The sequence below is a fragment of the Marmota monax genome, unplaced genomic scaffold, assembly GCF_021218885.2.
Source record: "Marmota monax isolate L192 unplaced genomic scaffold, Marmota_monax_Labrador192_F-V1.1 WCK01_AAM20220418_F8-fsc00022, whole genome shotgun sequence".
Classification (NCBI taxonomy): domain Eukaryota; kingdom Metazoa; phylum Chordata; class Mammalia; order Rodentia; family Sciuridae; genus Marmota; species Marmota monax.
In genome coordinates this window covers 15,676,617-15,702,189 of record NW_026695215.1, presented here as the reverse complement: position 1 = coordinate 15,702,189, position 25,573 = coordinate 15,676,617, and the positions used below count along the sequence as shown (strand labels likewise).

General features: G+C 46.0%; 1 protein-coding gene across 2 annotated transcripts in view; it reads left to right on the top strand.

Moving 5' to 3' along the window:
* Window positions 1-25,573, top strand: part of Clstn2 (calsyntenin 2) — a 590,554-nt gene that overhangs the window by 452,244 nt on the left and 112,737 nt on the right. For both annotated transcript variants that reach the window (XM_058574797.1, XM_058574796.1), the window contains exon 5: window positions 9,673-9,822. In XM_058574797.1, coding sequence (XP_058430780.1) covers window positions 9,673-9,822 — 150 coding nt within the window. The remainder of the gene's footprint in view (window positions 1-9,672; window positions 9,823-25,573) is intronic.

The window sequence follows — 25,573 nt, the reverse complement described above, 5'->3', positions numbered from 1 at the left end:
ATAAAACAACCACTTCGTGTTTTTCTCCTCTGGGCTTCTGTCCCCTGGGATCACTTGTGCTGTCTCTCCCTGTGAAAGCTTGGGAATCTGGGGAGTGAGAGATCGATGGTGAAGAGCAAGATCAGACAAGAGCAGGTATCTGTGATCAGTGGTCAAGCTCCACTTGGCCTCCTGCCCCTGTTCTGGAGAGCCAGAGCCCAATGAGAGATGAGATGCAAATTCTTTCATCTGAGGGTAAACTGCCCCAGTCCTGAAGATAATTACTCACCTTGATGAGCCATTTTGCTAACATATGCCAATTTATTTCCCTGGCTGTCTCATTAAAAGTGAGTAATGGGCCTTTGCCAGGCCTCTGCCTCCAACTTTGGTTTACCGCATAAGATAAAGGGGAGAGGGTGGGCACTCCTGGGGAGCATGGGCCCCCGACATTGAGGTTTACAAAAGCAGCTTTCCAAGTAATGAAGGTAGGACCTCGGGGCAGACACAGAAGCAGCATGCCTTCTAATGAGCTTCCCAGTTGGCCCTTCTCCGTCTCTTCCTGGGATGACCTTTCTCGGCTCCTCCAAGAAGTTCTTTGCTTCCATGCATATCAGGGAAAGTGCTGTTGAATTTCGGGTCTTCTCATTGAGTCCTAGACTTTCCACACCCGTTACCCCCTGGCTTCAGGTGGATGAATCCTGATCCCTTCAACCTGCCAGGCTCTTAGCTTTAGTGGAAAACAAGGGAGGCAGGGCGCCAAGAAAGACAGAAGATCCTATGTGGAGTCAGCCTGACCTGTCCATAACTGGAGACTCAGCCCCTTCCAACTAGAGGCCCTCAGCCTCCCTCCCTTTGAATTCCTCCCCTGAGAAAACTCAGCAGAGACAATCCCTGCCTCTTTGTGGGGGTTGTGAGGCTTCAAATAGAGGCAGTCGATGGGGATAATGTTTGCAGGGTCCTTGCTATAAATTGAGTGCTCAATCATGGCGCCATGATTATTATATATCTCCCTGCATGATTGGGATGTGAGATTTATTCACTCCCCATGGATTTCTGGACCGAGATTACAAACATGTAACTGAGTTGAGATATTGTCACAGTCTTGAAAGATTCTGGATTCATTTCAGATGGCATACAGGTCCCTATTGGTTGGCACTTGGCCAGTCTCTCTGAGATAGGCAGAGCCTGGATCCCTATTTCCATTGGACAAATGGAAAACCTGAGTCCTAGAGTGTGAAGAACTCTAGCTAATACCTCTTCACACTGGTAGCAGGGTTGGGGCTGGAACCCAAGTCCCCTGAGTGTTTGTCCCCAGGCCTTCTCACAAAATTACTGACCCTCAATGATAATGCACAGTACTGTGTGATGGTAGTGGTGTTTAAGTTCATAAACACAAAGTGTGGAATGAGGTCAGCAAGATGGCAGACTAGGATACCCCAGCTTCATTCCCTCCACAAAGAATGAGTGGGACAACTATCCGTAAATAACAATAGTTCTCAGGAGTCCAATGAAGAAGTAAAGCAACACACTAGGAAAAAATTGAGAATAACTACACTCCCCAAAATGGATAGGCACAACAGTTTTATTTTACCTGTATCATCCCATCCCCCAGTCCATTAAGCTGAAGCATGGAGAGGGAACTTCCCAGATCATGAATTCCTCTCACAGAGCAAAGGGGGATAGGTGAACAACCAGCTTCCCCAACCTTTCAGGACCCTCCCCAAATGACCCACTTTAGTGCCACACTAATCAATGGGTAGAGCAGCATGGCTTTGCTGTCTGGAGATAGCTAGAAGCAAATTATTTGGGCAAGAGCTATTGCAATCAGCAAGGTGGCAGGAGCCATCATGGCCCTAGTGGCCTGCTTTATGTAGGAGCCCAGTAGCCTTCCCTGTTATCACCTCAAAAGTTCTGTAGCCACCTCTCACCCCCTATAGCTTTCCTTGCCAAGGACCTCATGGTGTTTGCCACTGTGGACCTCAGCAGTCTGCTCTGCAGAGGTAGTTTTTGCCACGAAGGCAAACAGCAACCAGCAGAACTGCAGCAGATACTCTCTGCTTCCGCCACCAAGGACCCAGAGTTTTTCACTTTTGCAATTTCCAGTTGCATAAGCCACCATCTCTTTTCTTCCTCTCTCAGAGTTATCTCTGCTGCTGCTGCTGCCGCTACCATGAGAACCCAACCCAGACAACAGCATAGCTACTGGGTGTGTCCAAAAATGGCCTGTGTCCCCACGGCAGACACAGACCTCACCACCATATTTGCTGCACCTATGTCTGATCCCTTAGCCATGTGCCTGCAAGCAGCTAGCCTCAGCTCTTATTGCTGTGTCTCACAGCTAAGCATGTGCCTGCAGGTGGCCTATGCAGCCATGTGCTTGCTTGCCACTTGTCCTGGTCCCTGTGGCTGTACACATGTAAGCAACCTGCCCTCTCATCACCTGCCCCCACCACCATGCATACATACACAGCTGGCCACTGCAGTAATGCATATGCCCACTGTTAGCTCTGCTTGCTGCAGATATACATCTTCATGGAGCCACCATTCCCTATCATGGACACCCATTGGCTGTTGTGCCTGCAGCTGGTCCTAGCAGCTACACACATGCACACAAGACCCATCACTCCATCATGTGCCATTAACACCACGTTTGTTGCATGAAACAAATGTGATACATGAAATCTTATGCATCCACACTGCCAGTTGGAGTCTGCAGTTGTGCACATAGCAACTGGCCTAATCCCTGTTGCTGGTACCCACCACCAGTGGTTGCCTGAAGCTGGTCCCTACACCTTCACATGTGCACTTCCAGCCTTAACTCCTGTACCTTTGCACATGTACACTACCAGTACTCATATGCCCACAATTAGCCCTGCTCAAGCCTTGCCAACATGCACATACCTGCACCCAGATACACACACACCACTGACCTCATAGTCACACCCCTCTACACACACACACACACACACACACACATACACACACACAGTAGTAATCCCTTGACACTCTAGCCAGGGTCACTATTGAGAATATCAATAGCCCTCTCAGTCATCATAAACCTCCCATGGCCCTTGACACATGAAGGATGAGGTTATTACTGATATTGCAGATTACAGTTTCCTGAACCAGTAAGACACCGTGACTACCCTTTCAAACCTGGAGCCTCCACACACTAGGTACTAGGCATGGTGTCACAGTGCTCTGAGTGTTTCCTCTCAACCCACTCAGGTGAAGGTCTTTCCTTGCTCTACACAAGACCACAAGAATAATGAAAGATCAGGGAAACATGGCACAATCAAGGGAACACAATAAACTGCTTATAAACAACCCCAACAATCAGAGGAGCTACTGATTGCCTCAAGTTAAGAAATGATTGCATTAAAAAGAAGCTCAGTATACTACAAAAGAACACAGATAAGCAAATCAGAATATAATACAAAAACTAAATCAGGAAGATAATACAAAAACTAAGCAAGAATTTCAACAAAAAGACAGAAAACTAAAAAGAATCAGATTTTGAAGCTGAAAAATACAATGACTGAGTTAAAAATTCAATAGAGATTTTCAACAGCAGACTCAATCAAACTAAAGAAAGAATAAGCAAACTCAAAAATAGGTCATTCAAAATTGTCAAGTCAGAATACAAAAAAGAAAAGAAGAATGGAAAAAAATGAAAAAAGCCTACAGGATTTATGAAACAGCATCAAGAGAATTAGCATTTGCATTATGAAGAATTTAGCTGGAAAAGGGAGAAAGTGGTAAAATGCTTACTTACAGAAATAATGGATGAAAAATGCCCAAAGTTTTGGCAATATATGAATATTCAGGTACATGAATCTCAAAAATCTCTATAGTCAACTCAAAGAAGTTGACTCCACCAAGATACATTATAATCAAAGGGTTAAATGCTGGGAGTATAGATAAGTGGTAGAGTGCATATTTTGCATACATGAGACACTGGGTTCAGTCCCCAGCTACAACAAATAAATAAAACAAACAATAAATAAAACAATTAATAAAAGAATTGTGAAAGCAGCAAGAGAAAAGCATATCATACATGGGATCCTTAGTGAAGCCATCAGTGGATTCATCAGCAGAGACCTTACAAACCAGGGGACAATGGGCTGATACATTCAAAGTGACAAAACAAAAACACTACCAAGCAAGAATACATTACCTGAAAAAAAACTGTCCTTTAAAAATGACACAGAGATAAAAGACTTTCTCAGACAAAAATTGAGGTGGTCCATCACTACTAGACCTGTCTTATAAGAAATGTTATAGGGAATTTTTCAAGCTAAAACAAAAGCAGGCTGATTAATATGGAAACATGAAAACATTTGAATGTGCAAAGCTCACCAGTAAAGAAAAGTATGCATCAAATTTAGAATATTCTAATCCTGCAATGGTGGTATAATAAACCACTTTAAAATCTGTTTTAAATATCGAAACACAAAAGTGTTAAGAATGATTATATCCAAAATAACTTGTTAATGGATGCACAAGGTAGAAGCATACAAAGCGTGACACCCAAAACACAAAATTGGGAGGGGGAAAAGTTTAGCATTTTTAATGTATATTTAAGTTATCAGCCTACAATAGACTGACTCAACTAAAGACTTATTCAACTTTTATGTAAGCCCATGTTAACCATAAAGCAAATACCTGTAATAGGTACATTAAAGAGAAAGAGAAAGGAATCAAAACATACCACTACATAAAATCATCATATTACAAAGGAATAAAGAGGGAAAGAAAGGACTCAAGGATTGGAACAATACATATTATCAAAGTGTCCAAACTATCCAAAGCAATAACAGATTCAATGCTATCCCTATCAAAATTGCAATAAAAGCCTTCACAATTGTTAGAAAAAGCAATCCTAAGATTTCTATACATCCACAAAAGACCTCAGGCAATAATAGCAATCTTAAGCAAGAAGAGCAAAGATAAAGCCATCACACTTCCTGATTTCAAACTACATTGTAAAACTCTCATCATCAAAGCAGCATGTTGCTGTCATAGAAAACAGAACAGAGAACCCAGGAAACAATAAACTCGCACATACATAGCTAGCTAATTTTTGACAAAGGTATCAAGAATATGCAATGGTCAAAGGATAGACTTGTGAATAAATGGTGCTAGGAAAACCTGGATAAAAAAGGAAGGAAGGAAGGAAGGAAGGAAGGAAGGAAGGAATTGTACTCTTACTCTATACAAAATCAATTCAAATGAATTAAAGATTTAAATATAAGTCCTATGATCTTAAAGTTCCTAGAATAAAACCTAGGAACGTTCCATAACATTGGTCTTGGTAATCATTTTTACCAATCATTTTGACATGAATAGGATAGGCAACAAAAGCAAACATAAAAATGTGGAACTCTATCAAATTAAAAAGTTTTGCACTGCAAAAGAAAAAAAATCCAACAAAATAAAAGACAACCTACAGAACAAAGAGAATATTTCTAAGCCATATACACAATAAGTTATCCAAAATAGACAAGACAGATACAACTCAACAGCAGAATAGCAATCTAATTAAAAAAGGGCAAAAAACCTGAATGGGTGTTTTTCCAAGGAAGAGATAAAATGGCCAATGGGTACAACAAGAGATGCTCAATATCATTAATCATCAGTGAAACACAGATCAAAGCCTCAGTGTGAATCCCCTCAGCATGATTAGGATGGTTCTTGCCAAACATCAACCCAGCAAGCCCTGAAGAGGAGATGGATGTATGAGTTGGTGGGACTGTCAAACTGGTCCAGCCACTAGACACCAATATGGAAGTTCCTCAGCACATTCACAACAGAGCTACCATATAATCCAGCAATCACACTCCTGGGCATATAACCACAGGAAACAAAGTTACTGTCTTGAAGACATTCCCATAATATTACAGCTTAATTCACAACAGCCCAGACATGGAAACATCCAAAATATCCATTGATGGATAGATGGATATAAAAAAATGTGGGATACACACACACACACACACACACACAATATTATTCAGCCCTAAAAGAGAAGGAAACCATATCATTTGTAACAACCTGAATGAATAGACAGTAGAATGGTGGTTACCAGGGACTTGAGGGTGGGGAAAAATGGAGGACATTGGTTAAAGGCTGCAAATATGCCATTAGAAGATGATTAAGTGCTTGGGACCTAACGTAGAGCATGGTTGCAGATCCTCATCCATAAAATGGGACTAAGTCCTGCACCTGATGCCATTGCTACCTCAACTAATGCACACACAGGTGCTAGCTAGGATGTCTGGCTAAGCCACTGGCTGGAGTATGATAGAAGCTGACAGGAGAGGATGCCCAGGGACCAGGTGACAGATGCTCTACTTCTCAAGCCAATGTTTGCTCTCATTGGGCTCTTTGTCAGAAGACTGCCCCAGGGAGTCTGGGACTCTGTGGTTTCTGAGCAGAGTGTGTCCTCAAATCTGTGTATTCTTTAAGTCAGTGAAAATGCTTCTTTGCCACCTGAGTAGAATAGCAATGCAAGCCCTGTGTGGGGAACTTGGAAAGCACTCAGGAGGGTGGAGAGGAAGTTCATCACCATCCTCCTGCCAAAGAGAACCGCTGACAACAGTTTCCCATATTTCCAGTACTTTCCTATGATATGGAAATAAAATTAAGAGCCCACTATCCTTGCTTATTTTTGTCTTCTGATTTTCACTTAAAATCTGACGGCAGATACTTTCCCATCCTTACAGATATTTAATAATCACTATCTCAGTGCTGAACAAAGCTCCATCTTAGGTGTAGAAGACTCTTACACTCCGCTACCTATCAGACCATTATTCAATATGTAAGTAACACTTAGATGAACATATATGCACTTATATCTGCAGTTTTATCAATTTTCCCAGGATCTGTTTTTAGATGAGGGAGTCCATGTAGAAAGATAAGAGCAATTTCAAAGTGATAGGCTTGGGTTACCAAAGAGCTTTCCAGAAGGGTAATTCCCATTTTAACTCCACTGGAAGGAAGACAAAGTTCTCTCTCTCTCTCTCTCTCAGTACAGGGGATTGAACCCAGGAGCATTGAACCACTGAGCCACATCCCCAACCCTTATTATATTTTATTTAAAGACAGGGTCTCACTGAGTTGCCCAGGGCCTTGCTGAGTTGCTGAGGCTGTCTTTAAACTTGCAATCCTCCTGCCTCGGCCTCCTGAGCCTCTAGGATTACAGGTGTGCAACACTTCTCTCTTTATTCCCCCACCCACTTGCCCTGAGAGTAAAAGCAACTTCTTTAATATCTAAGTCTGGGACTAATAGTTCTGTAAGGATTTGCTTCCCAGGTACCTTTGGACCTGGAGAAACAAGCCCAGGTACCGCATCTCCCCTGAGTTTCCTGTGAGCTCAGGTCTCCTGAGAAGAGGACAGTCAGTAGGAAAATTCATCCAAATGTTAGGGAAACACACACAATTGCAACAGAAGCCAAGTGGAGGGCGTATTCTGTGCTTTCAAAAGATCTTAGTTGTGCGTCTGAGCCAAAGGTGACCTCCTCCCACACAGGGATGGGCCTCAAGACTGTGCCCTTATTTTTGAGCTAATGCTTCAAATTCTTGTGCTTTGAAACCCATTTTTCCAATGCATGAAGTTAGTACTGGCAGAGAAAGTCAATTAGTTTCTCAGACAGTTTCATTAAGACTTGTTACAGAAGTGGAGTTGAGACAAATTGAGTCAAGGATTCGGCTTGTGTGTTTATTTTTCGACCACAATCAATAGTGTTTGGTCTGCTTAATGTCACATCGACTGGGGACCCCGTGCCTTCCTCTTCTAAGAGAACCGTTTAACTTTAAGGAAAGAGAAACTTAAAAACTTTCTGTTCCAAATTCCATCTGATGCTGTGGAAACAGACTTTTTTGGTGGTTATATGAAAGTGCTTCCCCCCGACAGAACCCTCCCCCTGATGACAATAAGGACACAAGCCAGTTTGTTAACAGAATGTATCAGGAGTGTTACCAACCAAATACTGAGTGGTCCAAGGCCCATGCAGGCTCTCAGGACTGAGAAGAAAATAAACATTTCAGGGGAAATGAAGGCAATTTTGAATGCCAGATAAAAAGCCAGAAACCCATCATATCCATTTTTAATTCACAGATTTAATGAATTTATTAAATTAAATGCTCCTTCAAATCAATAGATGCAGTTGCATTTTTAGAAACAGTCTGGAGCAGATGAATCATTCTGATTCTTAGTTCAGTGTAACAATGACTTTGTCTTCCCTCCTTGACATTAGCCACCCCCTAGCTCCCCAGCCTGATTGTCCCCGCAGGTGCAAGACCAGCCTGTGACCCAGCCCTGAGCACTCTCAATGACACTAGGTGATTGATGGATAAGCTTTTCCAGTCTTTAAAACATTATTTTACTTTTCTAATTTTTCAACCTTTTTCGTTTGTTCTTTTTAGATACACATGACAGTAAGAGTGGATTTTGATATATTATAGCTACATGGATTAGAACTTATTCTCATCAGGATCCCATTCTTGTGGTTGTGCATGATGTGGAGTTTCACTGATGGTGTACTCATACATGAACATAGGAAAGTTATGTCAGATTCCTTCCTATTCAATATTTTTTTGTCTTAATTCCATGTTGTCTCAATTCATGTGAATAATATACATCCGTCAGAATGGAAGAAACTCAGGTAACTTTCCTATGGTTTTAATAAGACACAAAAATCTACCTTAGTCAGCCATTTTTTTGATGATTTGTTCCTTGGTCTGTTCTTTTAATTTCCATTTTCTTAATTTCACTTCTCATAAAAGATGATGATAACATTTCATGTCTAATTCGCTGTCAACTTCACCATCAAAAAATAAAATAGAAAAAATATTTTTAAAGCAAGAATGAAAGAAATTAGGCTCACCAAAGGAAGACTTTCATCTCTTGGAATTAAAAACTTTAAAGTGTTCAATGAGCTTTGGGTCGTTATTTGTTCTTTGGAACGAAAATTGTACTCCTGCAAAAATAGTCAATTAAAATTTTGCTCATTAATTAGCAAATATTTATTTATGAATCGTATTGTCAATCCCACAGGAACAAAAAACACACAAACGACTCCAAAAAAAAATTGTTTGGTCTCTCTCTCTCTCTCATAAAAGAAAAATGTCTTCTTCCTCAGGGCAAAGAATCTGTTATTCTGTGTAGCTTTCAGAAGGGAGGTCACACGTTTTTTTATTGATTTTACTTCCTATTTGGTAGCAAAATAATGTGAGAAGAGGCAGTGAACATTCCTGGCGACAAGCCCAGATGTTCAGAAATATGTGTCAGGACATTTTCTGAATTCCATCTTTTTCCCAGAAATTTCATGGCAGATGGGCTCCCTCTGCCCTAGGTCAGAGATGCAGCCACGTGCGTGCGTGCACTGTGGGAGGGAGCTCTGAAGGCAACTCATTTCTTACAAACCCAGGCCAGTGGAGTCCAGATGTGTGCTCAGAATTCCTGAGCAGCCCCACTGCATGGAGAGGTGGCTCCGGCCAGGGGTTCCTGGGAATCTACCACCACAGCATCAGCAGGCCACTGGTGGGAGCTCCTGTCTGGCCCCCATTTTTACAAAGAGGTGGGGAAAAGGCTGGTATCGTTCTTATGAAGGTTGAAGGAATGGAGAAGGGATTTGGAAGAGTGCAGTGTTGTTAACTTGCCCTGAAATTATTTTGATCTTCACTCTTCAGGCAACATCAGGAACACTGAGAAGCTCAGCTACGACAAGCAACGCCAGTATGAGATCCTGGTGACGGCGTATGACTGTGGACAGAAGCCCGCTGCTCAGGACACCCTGGTGCAGGTGGACGTGAAGCCAGTTTGCAAGCCTGGCTGGCAAGGTGGGCCTGGTTTCATCAGTCCTGCTACCTGAAGGCATCTTAGCCTGGTATAAAGGGGGTACAGTCTGTGTCCTCGAATCATTATAACACAATGGAAGGAATGTTTTAAATGTGATGGTTTTGCTGCAAGAAATAGTTTGTTTTCACACTTCTTAGACGATTTATTATCCCCATTTTACAGCTGAGAATCTCAGAGGAAACTTGTCTGAGGTTGATGCTCCCTTTCTCAAACCTGATGACATTTCCAAAATAATAGTAATTATCCCACAGCGCTGACGAAGAATTGCCAGTGAGCCCACCTACTTGATCCCCGGGGTGCTCAGCTGGGCTGGTGCACCTTAGATTTCTACCCCTGATGGATACCTTGGGAAGGTCGCCATGTTGCTTGCACTCAGATCATGGGTGGGGGTTGCAGGTGACAGCCTCTGGGTAGGTGGGTTTCTAAAAGGTTGACTCAGGGAATGGAGAAGCGATGGCTTTTGATGAAGTGGATTTTTGTGTCAATGTAGATCTTTTAGGGACAAAGACAGAGCGGGAATTCCAATTACCCTTAGGCTGTGGGCTCTGTCACTGACCTTAGGGTATGAAAAGAAGGCAAGGACAGCTGCTTAGGGGCATCTTGCAGAGAGCTGGGCAGCTCATGGTGTAAGGTCAGGCACTGGTGACCAAAAGGAGGCACATTAAAAGCAGCTGAACAAGGCTTTATTGAGCTTCGCTCCCAGGCGAGACCCTGCAGTCCAACAGAGTGGGTCCAGGGGAGTCGTACCCAGGCTCAGCTGGACTGGAATTTTATTGGGCTTGGGGCAGGAAGGAAGGGCTTAGGACAGGAAAGGGATGTTTTTAGGGTCCCCTGTCCTCCTGGGGCTGGTGAGGGATCTTTCTGAGCTCCATGTCCTTCCAGGACTAGTCAGGAGACCCCGCTGATGGACAGGTGGTTATCACTGCTTGTCTGGGCGCCTGATTGGTTGTTCTTTCACACGCATGGGTTGCCTGGTGCTTTGTTCCCTTAGCCACCGCAAACCGGCCTAACACGCAGAATAATGATAACTCTCTTGGTGATAGGCCTGGTGCCTGAGCAGGGAGGTCAATGTCCATCTCTGTGTCCCTGTGTGGGTGCTTGAAGGGACATCTCTTCACGTGTTGGTGATGCTCCAGGCTTTTGTGTCTTCCTGGATGTGTCTTTAGGTCTCTGGCCCCTTTTATATTCTTTCTTCTCTTTTAGGCAGACCATGGCCAGGCCACCCTATAGGTCCCTGGTTAGACTTCCAGTGGCTGCCTTTTAGTCAGGCATTCATTCCCAGTCCCTTTTCTCGGGGCCACGTGGGTCAGGTACAGCACAAGACACCTGAACCTCAGCCGCCTGAGTTCTGACTGGGCTTAAGGCACCAGACCTAAGGGCCCAAAAGGCAGGATTCTGTCACATTCATTTCTCAGGCTGAGCACAGTGACGCAAGCCTGGAATCCCAGCAACTCAGAAAGATTGCAAGTACAAGGCCAATCTCGGCAACTTAGCGAGACCCTGTCTCAAAATTAGAAAAATAAAAAGGATTGGGGATGTGGCTGAGTGGTGGAGTGCCCCTAGGTCCCATCTCCAGTACCAGAAAGAGAGGAAGGGAGGGAGGGAAAGAGAGAAGGAGGGAGGGAGGGAAGGAAGGGGAGGGGAGGGGAGGGGAAAGGGTCACTGAATGAGTGAACAAAAAACTATCTAAGTAAAGAACCCATCTTGTTTTATTTTTACATAAGGATCAGCAATATAGGCCTGGCCTTTCAAGAGAAGAGTCTAGAAAGAATCTATGCATTTCCAAAGGGTGGAATGTGCTCACAGTGGGATTTTAAATAGGAAAGGCAAAAAGCAAAGTCATATCTCGAGAATGATCCTAATGTTTTTTGGTCTTTGACAAATGAGGCGCCCACGGATTTGGGATTCCTTGTTTATACCTATATTTAAATGTAATCTTTACAGAGGTGTGGACTTGCTAAATCTATGCAAATGTAATGTTAAGTCTACGCAAACAAAATCTTGGCCACGATGTCCAATTCTGTGTGAGGAACGTGCTGAGTGCCCACCCTGCAGTGCCCAGTGTGGTCAGCAGCTCCTGGAGGTCCAGGGTTATGCCATGGGCGGTTTTATCTCCAGGGCTCAGCACAGGACCAGACACAGCATGGGCACACGCAGTGCAGAGCAGATGAATGAATGGGCAGCAAAACCTTGGTGGAAAAATGTACCTTTTCCTGCCCAGGAGGCTGAGGCAGGAGGGTCGTGAGTTCAAAACCAGCCTTAGAAATTTAGCGATGCATGCACTTGGTCATGGACAGGCCCTCCAGGGATTCTGACCTGTGTAGCAGTGGTCACAGTGCCTCCCTGCCTTAGGGGAGCTAGCCCACCCCCCCCCCAGCACCCTCATGAGCTCTTCCACTGCTTGGGCAGCCTTCACACCAACCTCCCATCCTGGGCCTATTACCTCCACCCTCCATCAGGGCTGCAGCTCTCAGAAGTGCACTCTTCTCCAGGAAAGAACTGACCACAGCTGGTCCCAGCCCTGTGTCTCCTGCCTGGCCCCTTCTCCCAGCTTCATAGGAGTAAACTGGGGCTGTGTGTCTGACTGGTTTCTTTGCTACCCTCAGGTAAGGCAGGCTGACCTGCCTGTGAGAGGGAGTCAGGCGCCCCAGTCAGGTGTGCCTGGGGTAGACGAGGCTCCTGCTAAGTCACCTCAACTGGATGTCTCTGTCCCCTCGTACCGTCCATCTCCTGCCACCTGGAGGAAATAGAGCAGGCCCCAGGGGTCAGCTGGCTTCATGCTGCCCCTTTCAAAAGTCAGATTAATTATTGATCAGGAAAACCCAAGAGCTGGCTTAGGTTTTACTCCATGAAAGACATTGATTTCAAATTGTAGGGTGATGAGCACAGTAAGGTGCCCTGATTTGCTTACGGAAATAGAATTGTCAGGGTCTAGAAAATGGAACTGTGTCTGTCAGGGGATGGGACGGCCGTGGTGCTCCTGCAGGCTGATACCCAGAGCCCTGCCGGAGAGAGAGCCTGAAGAAGAGCTGCTTGTCGTCCCTCTGAGATGCCACCAGCACAGAACTGATGTTTCATTTTAACAGATAATCCTCACTTAAAATGTAAATGCCTCTTGCGTTAAGCCAGGGGCCAGCAAAGCGCAGCACACAGACAAATCTAGTCAACTCCTTGTTTTTGTATAACTGTGAGCTAAAAAAAAGGAGACATTTTAAATGATTGAAAAAAAATCAAAAGAGGAATAATGCATGCACTTGAACTTGAATAATAAGAAATTCAAGTCTCAGTGTTCATAAGGTTCCCTGGAACACAGCCACGTGCCTTCCTTTACAGATTGCTTACAGTGCCCTGCAACAGAGAAGCTGAGTGGCCATGGCAGAGACCTCATGGCTCTCAAAGCCTAAATATTCGTCTTGGGACCCTTTACATGAAGCTCTTGATTGACACCTTAGCAAGAAGTAGTTTATTGGATGACATAGCGCAGCCTAGAAGCCTGTGACATCAAATGCACATATTTGAACAGAGACAAAGGAGTTATCTATAGATAATGAAAGCAAGGTTCCCTGAACAGAGAACAGGAGCAACCTGGGAGAGCAGCATTTCTAGTCCGTTCCACAGATAAGAGGAAGTTAGGCTAAAAAGACTAAGTGATGGCTCCAAATCTCAAGCTGTTAAATTACAAGGATGCAAGTCAAATTCTTCTCTGTCCATCACACTGGGACAGAAGACGGGAGAGGGGTTTGGGAGTTTCTAAGGGGCCACGTTACCAGCTTTGTAGAAAGCTGTGCCAGAATAACTGTTTGAGACCTGCGTCTGTCCTTAAGCCATGCATTTAACCCCTTGTTACTCCATCTATAAAGCGGTGCTGAGATTGGCCTCTGGGGGAAGCCAGAGCTCAACGCACCAGCTCCATCGTCCAGGAAGCAGCAACTGGAGCCCATGACTCTGCTCCTGTCTCTGCTCCCACCAGTGCACATGTCCTTGATTAAGCTGGTCTGGCAATTCATTCAAAAATAAACCCATGCCTCCAGTCTTCCATCCCTGAACCGAGAGTTGCCTCTGGTTATCTCATGGGCCAGAGGAAACAAGGTAAGCCCAAGGCTTGGGTGGTAAGCCTAAGACACAAAGATGATGTCCCCAACTGTGGCTCCTTACATCAGAGGAGGAAATCTCTACTTTCCCTCCAAATATAATTTAGTCTGAAAAATCACCCCCAACCACCCTTCCATTCAGGCTCTATTTGAGGGTCGCCAGGGGCTCGGATCCTGCATCCTGCAGCCTCTGCCCCCCCCTCCCCATGCTCTCCTTTTCTCCAAGGCCTCCCCTCTGGTTCCCCCTTATCTCCCAGGTCTTCATTCAGGATCCCATTTTCCAAGCAAAATGCCCCGAGCCCTGCCCTGGGAAAGTGGTGGAGCCCTGGAAGGTGAGGGGGCGCGGGGGCCAGGTAGAGACCTGTGAGGATGTGGCCGGGCTCCAACCTTTGCTCTATCATGATCTGGCCAGAGACTTGGCCAAAGCCATTTCTCTGGCTGTGCTTTGGTCTCCCCGACAGAGAATTAAGAATCGTACTCTTTGGAAAAACCATTTTGTGGGATTGTTAAGACCAAAAGAGGTTCTAGTGTAGAAGGACTTGGCAGAATTTAAATGATTATCAAGATTTTAATCACTCTGGCAATTGTCATAGCAGTATGACTATTGTCCCCATTGTCATAATGCAAGGGTGACAGTGGAGACAATAGGTGCTGCCATAGAAATGAATACTCGGGTAAATGCATAGAATTGCACAGGCTGTATGGCTTGAGATTGGGGCCCCAGGGAGTCGGTGGGGTAGGGTGGAACAGTCCTGGGGGTGGGACAGGAACCCAGGTTCTGGTCCAGCTTGGCTCCACTGCTCGCCACAAACTTGGCAAATTTATTCAGTCTGCCTTCAGCTTCCTTTAATGTAAACACAAAAATGTCTTCTTATTGGGGCTTGGAGGGAAGCCTACCAGGGGAGCACCCCATACAGAACCACACTCTGAGGCCCTGAGTGAATGGCAGCGCTTTTTAATTTTTTTTTTTTTTAAGTCTCTTTTATTTCAACTTTAAAACTCACAACGGAGCACTTTGCCACAAGCCGGCATGGAGACCTGAACTCCGCTGGCTGCAGTAGGGTGACCCTGAGCTCTGGTTTGCTCAAAGCCACCAGGGGAGTAGGCTGGCATGGGCCTCCAGGGACACTCCTCTGTGAATAACGACCTGTTTTGACATCCCTGGCATAGCCGGTCATTAAGGTAGAACAGATGCCTTGTACAGGATGCTGATTCACCTCCTGGAAGGCGTCTCAGTGTGCTTAAAGACCTGCTGTAGAAAAGTGCCCATGTTAAGCCTGCTTCCTTCTGTCTCTCCTGTGCCTGGAGAGAAATGGGCCCCGGAGGATACCTGGGTCCAATTTCAGCCCTGAGTAGGAGCAGGGTGGGGACAGACTACACTGCACCCAAACAGTACTCAATGATGATGATGATGATGATGATGATGATGATGATAAACAATAATAATAATTACTGCTGTCTGAGCACTAACTATTTGTCAGGCCCCATGTCAGAGTTTTGCACACCCCTGTTTGCACATATCTTCTTTACTCTCTGCCACACCCTGGAAGCTACTATTTTCCCATTTTATAGATGAGGACACTGAGGTTAAGACTCTTGCCACACAGCTGGTAATATCTGGGCTGGTCCCCTCTGTCTGCAGACATAGTGCTCCTGCCCACAGTGCATCACAGAGCAAAGGTGAGCTCTTGACATTTTTCAAGAGCATTGGAAGGAAGCTGTTTCAAGGGAAATTCTGCACTTAAAACCCTTCCTCACATTGTAAAGAAAATTTGTAATTGAACAAGGCAGCCTTGGGACACTGTGGCTTTCAGTGTGGTGGGGACCTGATTTCATCCAGGAGAGCAGAGCCATCCATCTCTCAGCCTTCTTAGATGACCTCTTGGGAACCCCAAGAGGTCAAGACTTACCCAAGAAAACATAGATTCAGAGAGAAGGACCATGGCTAGAATCAACTCCCCTAATGACAACCGTAGGCTCTACTTATCTCTCTGTGCCACATCTCATCTCTCAGAGCCACACAGTCAGCTGACTCCATCATCCTCTGACAGCTCTCTTAACTACGCATCTCTACAAATGAACTAAACAGATGCTTCTCGAAAGAAGAAATACAAATGGCCAACCAATCCATGAAGAAATGTTCAACATCTTTAGCAATTAGGGAAATGCAAACCAAAACTACACTGAGTTTTCATTTCATTCCAGTTAGAATGGCAGCTATCAGGAGCACAAACAATAATAAATGCAGGAGAGGATGCGGAGAGAAAGGAACGCTTTTACACTATTGGTGGGTCGTAAATTAGTACAACCACTATGGAAATCAGTATGGAGGTTCCCCAAAAGGCTAAAAATGGAACCACTATATGACCCAGCTAGACCATTCAGTATTGATACTAAAGAATGAAAGTCATCACACCCCAGAGACACACGCATACCCATGTTCAAAGCAGGATAATTCACAATAGCCAAATTATGGAACCTGCCCAGGTTGGTTCATTCAATGGATGAATGGACAGAGAAAATGTGATGTATAGATACAACGGAGTTTTATTCAGTCATAAAGAAGAAAGAAATGATGTAATTTGCAGGAAAATAGATGGAATTTGAGAGCATTATGTTACGTGAAATAAGCCAAATTCAGAAAGCTAAGGGCCATTTTTTCCCAAATATGTGGAAGCTAGAGAGGAGAAAGGAAAAAGAAAAGGTGGGGGTGGGTAACTCAGAAAAATTGAAGGGAAATAGTAGGATGGAGGAACAGGACCAGGGGGAGGCAAGAGGGGAGAAAAAGGGGAAATATTGGGGGACGATATTGACCATATTATATCGTTTTGTCATGTGCTTGTAAGAATATTGACTATGAATCCCACTATTATGTATCCTTATAATGCACCAAGAAAACATGGAAAAAAAGTATTTGCAGTCCCAGGATGTCTCCCTGCAGGGGTTCTGCAGAGGTTAGGGCTTCAGAGTGTTGGTTCTGACATCAGAAAGACCTGGGTTCAAATCCAGGCTCCACCAGACCTTGGCTTAGGGATCCTGGACAAGTCACTCAGTCTCCAATGTGGCATCTGCAAAATGAGGGCCAATAACAATATGTGTCCTGGGGACCTTCAGGGGCAGAACTGTGCCAGGCATGTGGGAAAGAAAAAAACTAAAGCTAGCAATGAAGGAAATGAGTGAGGAAGAGAATGCGGAGAAGCAACTGGCCACCTCTCCAGGCATGTGCTGGCTGTGTGACCTTGGGCATGTCATGTGATGTCGCTGTGGTGAGAGGAGCCTCCTGCTCATCCATTCCTCAGATGGATGCCATGTGGGTTGAGAGCCACATAAGAGGCCCAGAAAAGAGTCTAGTGAGTGGAGGCTTCCTCTCTGTTCTGCATCATCAAGTGACCAGCAGTCCAGACAGCTGGGGTGCTAATGTCATCTACAGAATGACTGAACTTGGACTCTACTGGTGAGCAGGCCCCACACATGTACCTTTATCGACTGGGCACATTGTCCTAGTCTCAAATGGGCAGAACTGCCCCCTTCTCCCCATATCCATGTCACATGACTCTTGGTAGAAGGAGGGTCAGGGTGGAGAGTTAGGAGTTATCTGTGGTCATCCTGAGAGCCCTGGATTCACATGTCATTGTTGAGTGACATGGGACCCACAGAGTGCCAGATGAGGAGGTGGAGCCCAACTCCACCCCAAACATGCAGAAGGGCAGCTGTGGTCCTGGCCCCAATAGGAAGCTCCCAGCCTTCTCTCAACTCAATATCCTTCCCCCAGAGCCTGCAATACACCAGGCCAGTGGGGGGATCCTGGGCCCTGTGAACTGCAGGATGGATGAGGGCAGGCAGGTAAAGGGTCACCCCAACACAGGGCCTTTGGGGCCAGCACCAGGTAAGCCCCAGTGGACAGGTCAGACACCAGGCAAGCCTGCCAGTGTCCAGGGGAGGCCACCAGCATTAGAAAGGCTTCCCAAAGAATCTGCATGGAGCTAGGGTCTAAAAGTGAATGCAATCAGCCAAATGCTCTGTGATGAGAAGGAAGAGCTCCCAGGAGGGTGTGTGTTCCCCTGCTGCACCTCCTGGGGGGTCTTTGTGCATCCACTCTGCTCAGCACCTCTTGCTTTATGATTAGCAAGAGAGAGAAGTTACAGTTGCAGAGGGGAGTTTAAGAAAAAGTTATTTGTTTCCCTATTAGTATGCATGAGCAATTCACTGAGGCTTTTGATGTGGACAGTGGATGAGATAGAAAGAACCTTCTAGAGAGATGTGGTGAAGCAAAAGGTATAATAAAGTTCTCCTGGTCTAAAGGGACAAGAATCCTCCCAGTGTGGAGGATTCTTTATGATAGACTTGTCATAGTCTGTTTTGTGTTGCTACAACAGAATACCTGAGGCTGGATAAATTATAAAGAAGAAAGGTTTCTGGAGGCAGAAAAGTCCAAAGGCAATGTGCCAATATCTAACTGGTGTCTGCTGAGGGGTTCATACTGCATCTCAACACAGAAGAGAAGTGAAGAGTGTGTGTGCAAAATAAGCACAGGGGAGACTGAGCTGTGTTATGACAACTCACTCTTGCTGTAACTAAGCCATCCCTGGGAGACCTAACTCACTCCCTCAAGGCCTAACCCAGTCTCTCAAGAAAAACATTCCTAGAGTGATGCCCCATGACCTAATCACCTCCCCTTAAGCCCCACCTCTTAAAGTCCCACCGTCTTTTAACACCATTATATTGGGACTACAGTTTCAACATGCAAATCCTGGGGGACAAACCATATCTAAACCATGTCCTATCTTTCCATGGCACCCAGTCAACCTCTATCCCTGTAGCCTAGAGGCCTTCAGAATATCCACCTGTCTGGAACCTCGAAAAGCTCGTACATTCTGAGAATTCATTGCTGATCACATGGTTGGTGGAGTTTCAGAGTCAGTTTTTAGAGTAAAACCTTGCTGTCAACCACGGTTTAAGACGAGCTGGTTGTCTGGTCCATCTTAGCTTCCCAATGAGGCTTCTGTTGGAGGCCCGAGACCAGAAGGCCTTTAATTCTCCTTTGCATACATCTGGCTCTGGCCTCAGACTCTGCACCCCTGGGTCTCTACATCCAGCCTCCCACAGGCAGAACCCCGTGAGGAGCAGGGCCCTGCCCACCTACTGGGAGTCCTCATTAAGGACACCCTCACATGCACTGAATCTCCCAGCTTCCTTGGGCTTCTTGGGCACAGCAGCCCTCTTCCCAGGCTGCCTGCCTGGAAGCAAATGTTGACAGTAGGCTGTCCCCTTGCACAGACTCCAGATTCCTGCTCCTCCGCTCTTGGCCTCCAGGGATCATATGCCCAGGCCACCAAATGCCAAAGCACTCCATGTGTGAGACCGGGACTCATGCCTGCCAACAGGGCCTCCTGTGACAAAGGGAAGAGGCTACCTCCCTGCCCAGGCAGACTAGACTGCTCCAGGCAAGGGGAAGGCTGTTTTCCAAGTGAGATTTGCAAGCTCTGCATTCTGGAGAAAATTTCAAGGCAATAAGTGGTGTTCGGGTCACTGCAGCTTTTTTTATGTAAAATCTTTCTTAATTACAAAGAGTTTATGTTCATTTGAAAATTACATATATATATATATATATATATATATATATATATATATATATATATATATATATATAGTAGAATAATAATCACAATAAAAATTCCCCATAATCTAATAATGCAGTATTTTCAATATTGTAGTATAGTTTTCCCCCTTTATTCAGTCATTTGAAAACTTTGTCTTCTTTTTCTACTTAACTCTATGTCCTGTGCTTCTCCCCACATTATAAGCCTCCCACCCCCTCCATTGCAGCATTATATTCCCCCATAGATCTGAAGACATCCCTGTATTCAGAGGTGCTCTGCTATGTCCTTGTGGTTGGATCGGGCTGTGGGCCATTGGTCACCAGAATGGTTCCAGTTTTCTTTATAATGCATTGAATACCCTGCAGAAGTCTTTGAATTTCAACTTCCTTTCTCAAGGTGCATGTGTGCAGTCGAATCCTCAAGTATTTTAAAGGTACCTTTTGCCCCACCACCCCAGCAGCATAGGGGAGGTGTCTCTCCCATCTTTCCCCCACCAAAAGGTCTCAAAGCATTCAGCTGACTCGGGATTTATACCGTATTTTCTCTTGATGAGAATTTGGTTCCAACTTCACAACATTGTTCAGTGAGAAGGGAAAGTCCTGCATACTGCACTCTAGTACCACCTAGAGTCAGGGTCCTTTTGTCTTGAAGTAAATAAATGAATTTACAAAGTATCTACCACTGCTAGATTAAAGAGATTTACATAACTAGAGTATGAAAAATTATGCACGCCTCATCTTTTCCAGAAGAGTGAAAATATGTGCATAAAAACTATCCTCTTGGATTGTAAATGCTATTCAAAGCCGTAAAAGTAAAGATTCTTAAAGAACAGCTGCTCCATCTTTAACGGATAATACAATTTGTCCCAAGATAAGAAAATTGCCTGGAAAATGCTCATGTTTATTGGACCTAGTGGAAGGCATTTCTATAAATTCAAGAGAAAGTAGCCCAGTTGGTGGAGTGAGCCAGGACCCCCTTGGGAGACTTATTCTTCAAATGGGCTGTTCTACGCTGCCTGGTTGCTGTACCTTCCTGGCATCCATCCTGCCAGACATGTTCTGTTTGACAGCTGAGCGTCTTCAGGAGTGACTGGTTGATCAGAAATTAGTGCGAAGAGGGTCTGGCTTCAGAACACCATAGGGTTCATTTCAGCCTTGGTTGTTGACCCAACTGTCCCCTGGAGGGCTTGGAGCAAGGACGTAAGGAAGGAGAGGGTTGTTACAGGCTTTGAAGAGGTAGCACCTGACATCAGCAAACTCAAAGACTTGTTGGGGGAACCCAGATGTTCACACTGGCTTGAGAGAAGTACACAGAACAAAATGGCCCCCCTCCCTGCACATGGAAGGACAGAGGCTTCCGGGTTAGGGTGCAGAATCTCAGCTGTCTGAGCCAGGTTGGCTGGTAGAGCAGAATTTGCACCAGGGCCATGGGCAGACCTGAGGGCCCCGGAGAATGGGTATGGAGAGTGAACCCCAAACCCAGCTCAGCAGAACAGCAATCGCCTCTTGAGTTCAGAAGGGCTGGGGCGAGCAGGGGAACCCACAGGAAATGCAAAGAGAAAAAAGTCCATCAGCACGAGAGGCCAGGAATCCCTGAGCCCCAGAACTGGGCACAAGCCGCCTTCCTAATACACGTTTGCCACCCTTCTTCAATATTTAGTGAGAACCTACTCGGTTCCAGGACTTGCTCTAGGAACAGTTCCTGCTCTTGTAGAGTTTGTGATTGGAGGTGGGGTTGACAGTTGCAGACAATCACAGAAATAAATGAATAGTTAAAAACCAGAGTGGCAGTCAGAGGATGCTAGGAAAAGGTGGGCGGGGTTAAATGGTGCAGACTGGCTCAGGGTTAGCTTCAACCACATTCCTGTGATCACCTGGAAATCAGTGTGCATGGGGCGCAGAGCACACCAGCTGGCTATAAAACTCAAAAGAGGCTCAGCAAGGGAGTTTTTTTTTTGTTTGTTTGTTTTTTCGTTTGTTTGTTTTAACCATCTTACCCCTTTGAGCCTCAGAGTTTGTGTGGTCAGGCTAAAGAAAGACTCTCAACCCCAGCATGGTTCTCTCCTCTGGTCTCTTATGAGGGCTTTTCCACCAGCCCACATCAGGATGCACAAAGTCAAGTGTGCAGGCTCTGAAGTATTGCCTTCTCTATTTGAAGGCTTTAGAAGTAGGTTTTAGGGAATAACTTTGATAGGGTACTGTGTAAAGCAATGCTTCTCGAACTACCTATTAGAAAAGGAACACAGCCTTTTGCAATCAGTCATGAACCAATACATTCTTCTAGAAGAAAAAATGAAATGAGAAGCAAAGACCTGCAAGATATAAGCCTAATCTTTCATCATTATTACATTCAACAGATATAAAATTACTATTGAATTGCTACAACAGTGTCCAGATGCTGACTCTCAATTTCTGGACTTACCCTGTAGCAGAGTAGTAACAGGTGGTCAAGGGACCAGGCCCGTCTGTGGACCTCAGTAAGGAGCAGGGCTCTGGTGCTTGCTCTTGCCCACACCCCATAGAACTGGAGAGGCACAGATCATCACCCCTGTTCAATTTGCCCCGAGCCATCTTTACATGTTGGCCTGGAAGTCAGGTGACAAGTGTGACCCTGCCGTCGTCTGGGTCAGACATGGGGCTCTGCTCAAGTGGAGGAACCAGGGATCCTGTCGTGCACCTGGGACCCAATTAAATCCCTTCTGTTATCAGGGGACTAGAGCAAACTCCAAACAAGGCAAAATTGGAGGACAAATTTCAGGTTATTTCCTGTGACATTTATTGAGAGTATCTAGGGGGACTCAAAGGGTCCAAACTCCATGAGGACTTGAAAGATTGGAGCCATTAGTAAAAGTGGTTGCCATACACACTGACCCTCAGACCATCACACTCAGGCTGGAGTATGTGTGTGTGTGTGTGTGTGTGATCTGTGTATCTAAGGTCACACACACACACACACACACACACACACCATCCATAGCCTGAATTTCTCTCATTTTGAAGCCTGGCAGTGTGGCATTTGAAGCTGGCCAAGAGCGACATGGGTGATAGGTAAGCAAGGTGTACGCCCCGTGTGGACAGCAGCCAGGACCTCCACCTTTAGCAGCCAGAACCGGTGTGTGTGCCATGTGGATGTGCACACGTGCACACATGCATGTTCTGATTTTCATCCACCTGATTGTGCACTCATTTCAGCAATGATTACTGAGCCCTGATTGTGAGCCACACAGTGCACAGAGCCATAGAAATCCTGCACCAGCCCAGGAAAGGAATGGACGTCAATAAATAAGGAAATGGCTCTCAGGAGCAAGAGGGCAGGGTGGAGTGTAGCAGACTCTTCACCAGGGTGACCCCTAGACAGCCTCCTCTCCAGAATCACCCGCGAGACGCAGAGGAGGAGAAGGAGCAGCCACAGGAAGAGCAGGTCTGTGCGCTGGGCAGGGGATCGGATCAGCAGGAGCCCCAGGCTAGAGGCTTAACCAAGGCTGCGGACACAGACCTATTTATCCCCCACCTCCTTTTCTTTGGTAGTTAATTATCTCCTCTTAGTAGAAATTAAAAGGTAATAAAATGTTGGGAAAATAAAATATAGTAAATGGAAAAAGGTCAGTAATAAAGGAAGAGAGGGATTCCTTATACTTGTAATTGAGTTCAGAGAGTCTGCGCTGGTTCCTTTTGAAATGGTGCCTGTGTGTAATTGTTTTTAATTGGAAGAGAGAAAGCCAAATAATTTAATGCTCAAAATGTACGTGCCTATTATGTGTCAGGCCCAGGGCTAAGTGGTTTGCATTTATTATCTCATAGAAACCCTGTAAACAACTCTGAAATACGTGTTCACGTGAATAAACCCAGACAGAGAAGGAAATGACCCGCCCACGTGCCCACAGCACCCGACTGCAAGTGACAGAGCTGGGATTCACACCCAGGTCTGAGGCCAAAGCCCTGGTTCCTTGGAGTTATACTCCAGCTGCTCCAAAGCTGGAGCTGTGAGCTGTCCCCACTTTGCAGATGAAGAAACTGAGGCACCCAGAGGTTCAAGAGTAACTTGCTTGCTACAGCAGCTAAGGCAGGGTCTGCACCCAGGAGCCTTCATGTCACCTTGGCCCTACCCAAAGTTGGGCATGGCTCTGAGGACCTCATCCCAAGGCGCAAGCAGGCAGATCGCAGGGGTCAGAGTTCACCCCTGCCTCCCACTAAGGCCTTAGGAGAGTGTTGTGAGCACACCCAAGAATCCACCTCCGGGCCACCACCTGCTGTCCTTGTCATGGGGACCCAAAACTCACAGCTCCGTTCTGGTATCACCCCACCACAGGTGCCAAGTGTCACCTGTACCTCCCTGTCTGGCCTGTGACAGGCTGCTGGGTTGTGCAAGCCAGGGGTGGGGGCGGGGGAGATCAGTCACTCATTGTCCACCTGAGTGGCACCACTTGAGGATGTCACAGTCACGAGGACCTGGGGAGACATCCTGGGTTTCTCGTCTGCCCTCTGGTATTCTGATGCTTGGACCTCTAGGGCCTGGCTGACCCCAGAGTGACTGTCCCCTGAGAGCTAACTGATTCTCAGGGTCAATGATGACCAGCTGTTCCCCTTTCAAAGACAAGCCAACCAACCCAGAACCCACCCACCACCCCACGTCCTCATCAGGATCTCATCCCACTGGCTACCATTCACCTGCCCAGGTCACCCCTGGGCCAGGTGTCAGGTGGCTAGGGATAGCTCCTGTGGCCTAGAGCCTCTGACATCATTGGAACTAGCCAATCCCAGCCTGTCCATCCTCCTCCCCTGTTCCTTCCCATGGAAACCACAGTAAAGCCTTTGGCATCCCCCATCTCTTTCTCCCTCCTGGCTGACCCTTGGTGCTCTCCTGGGTGGCCACCCCTGGTACAGCGTGTCCCCTTCCTAGGGCATCTGTGAGTGTAACCATCTCTTTAATGGCACTTATGTCCTGATCTGTTGACCTTATCCTATTTAATCAAAAGCATGATAAAACCTTTTTGCAAACAAATATCCAGGTCACTTCCTCCAGAGGCCCCCTCTGAGTGCCCTGGTCAGCTTAAATCACCCCTTCCTCTGCTCCCCGGAGCTGGTTATTTTTTTGTGGCAGCCTAAAAGCTTGCTGTATGCTTACCACAGCACTGAGTGGACTCAAAAAGTTAGGGGCAATGACTTCTCTGCCTCTCATGGCAGGCTCTGCCCAGCACATAGTAGGTTTTCAGTAAATCCATGGCCTCTGAAATACAGATAAGGACCATACAACAACGACGATATCCATGGCAACAATAGCCATCTGTCCTTCATGCTTTGCCTACCTCTTCTCCAATTCCCAGAGCAACTAGAACTCTGCAAAGTAGATTTGAGTTGTCCCATTCTGCAGACGAGGGTAACAAAGCTCAGAGAAGTCCAGTCACTTATCCAAGACCACACAGCCAAGAGCCAGGAGTCTGAACCTGAATCTGCCCTGCTGCAGAGTTAACACTCTTGAAACAAATTGAGCAGAACTGAAGTTCATATTCCTTTTGCATGACCCTGTCAGAGGTGACACCCTCCACAGATTGATCAGGGGGTGGCTATCAGGAGCATCTTAGTGTTCTGAAAATGTACAGCAGGTTCTAACTCAGCGGTTGAGTGATCATCCCAAAGCAGTCAGAAAGACCTAGGCATGGCTGTTATCTGGCCCTGAGATGACATCCAACCTCTGACCCAGCATTCACCCTCCGACCTCTGCTTAAGTCTGCAGCCCATCTTGACCTCACCACCCATCCGGCCTCAGACGTCCAGGAAGGCCAGTGGAGACCATGGTATCGCTGAGCCAAAGGACCACCTCAGCATCTCCTCATGGGAGGGCAAGGCCACCCGTTCCTTAGAGAAAGTCTTAGGAAGTGCCAGGTGCTCGGGCCTGCACAGCCTGGTTAGAATATCAGCCACCTGCACAGCCCCTATGCAGGGGACCCCTTTGCCATCCCTCCCACTGCCCAGAACCCAGGGATCCAGCCACTCACCTTGTGTGGATCTCCTAGAAAACCTAAGGCTCTTTCAGCTGCTGCA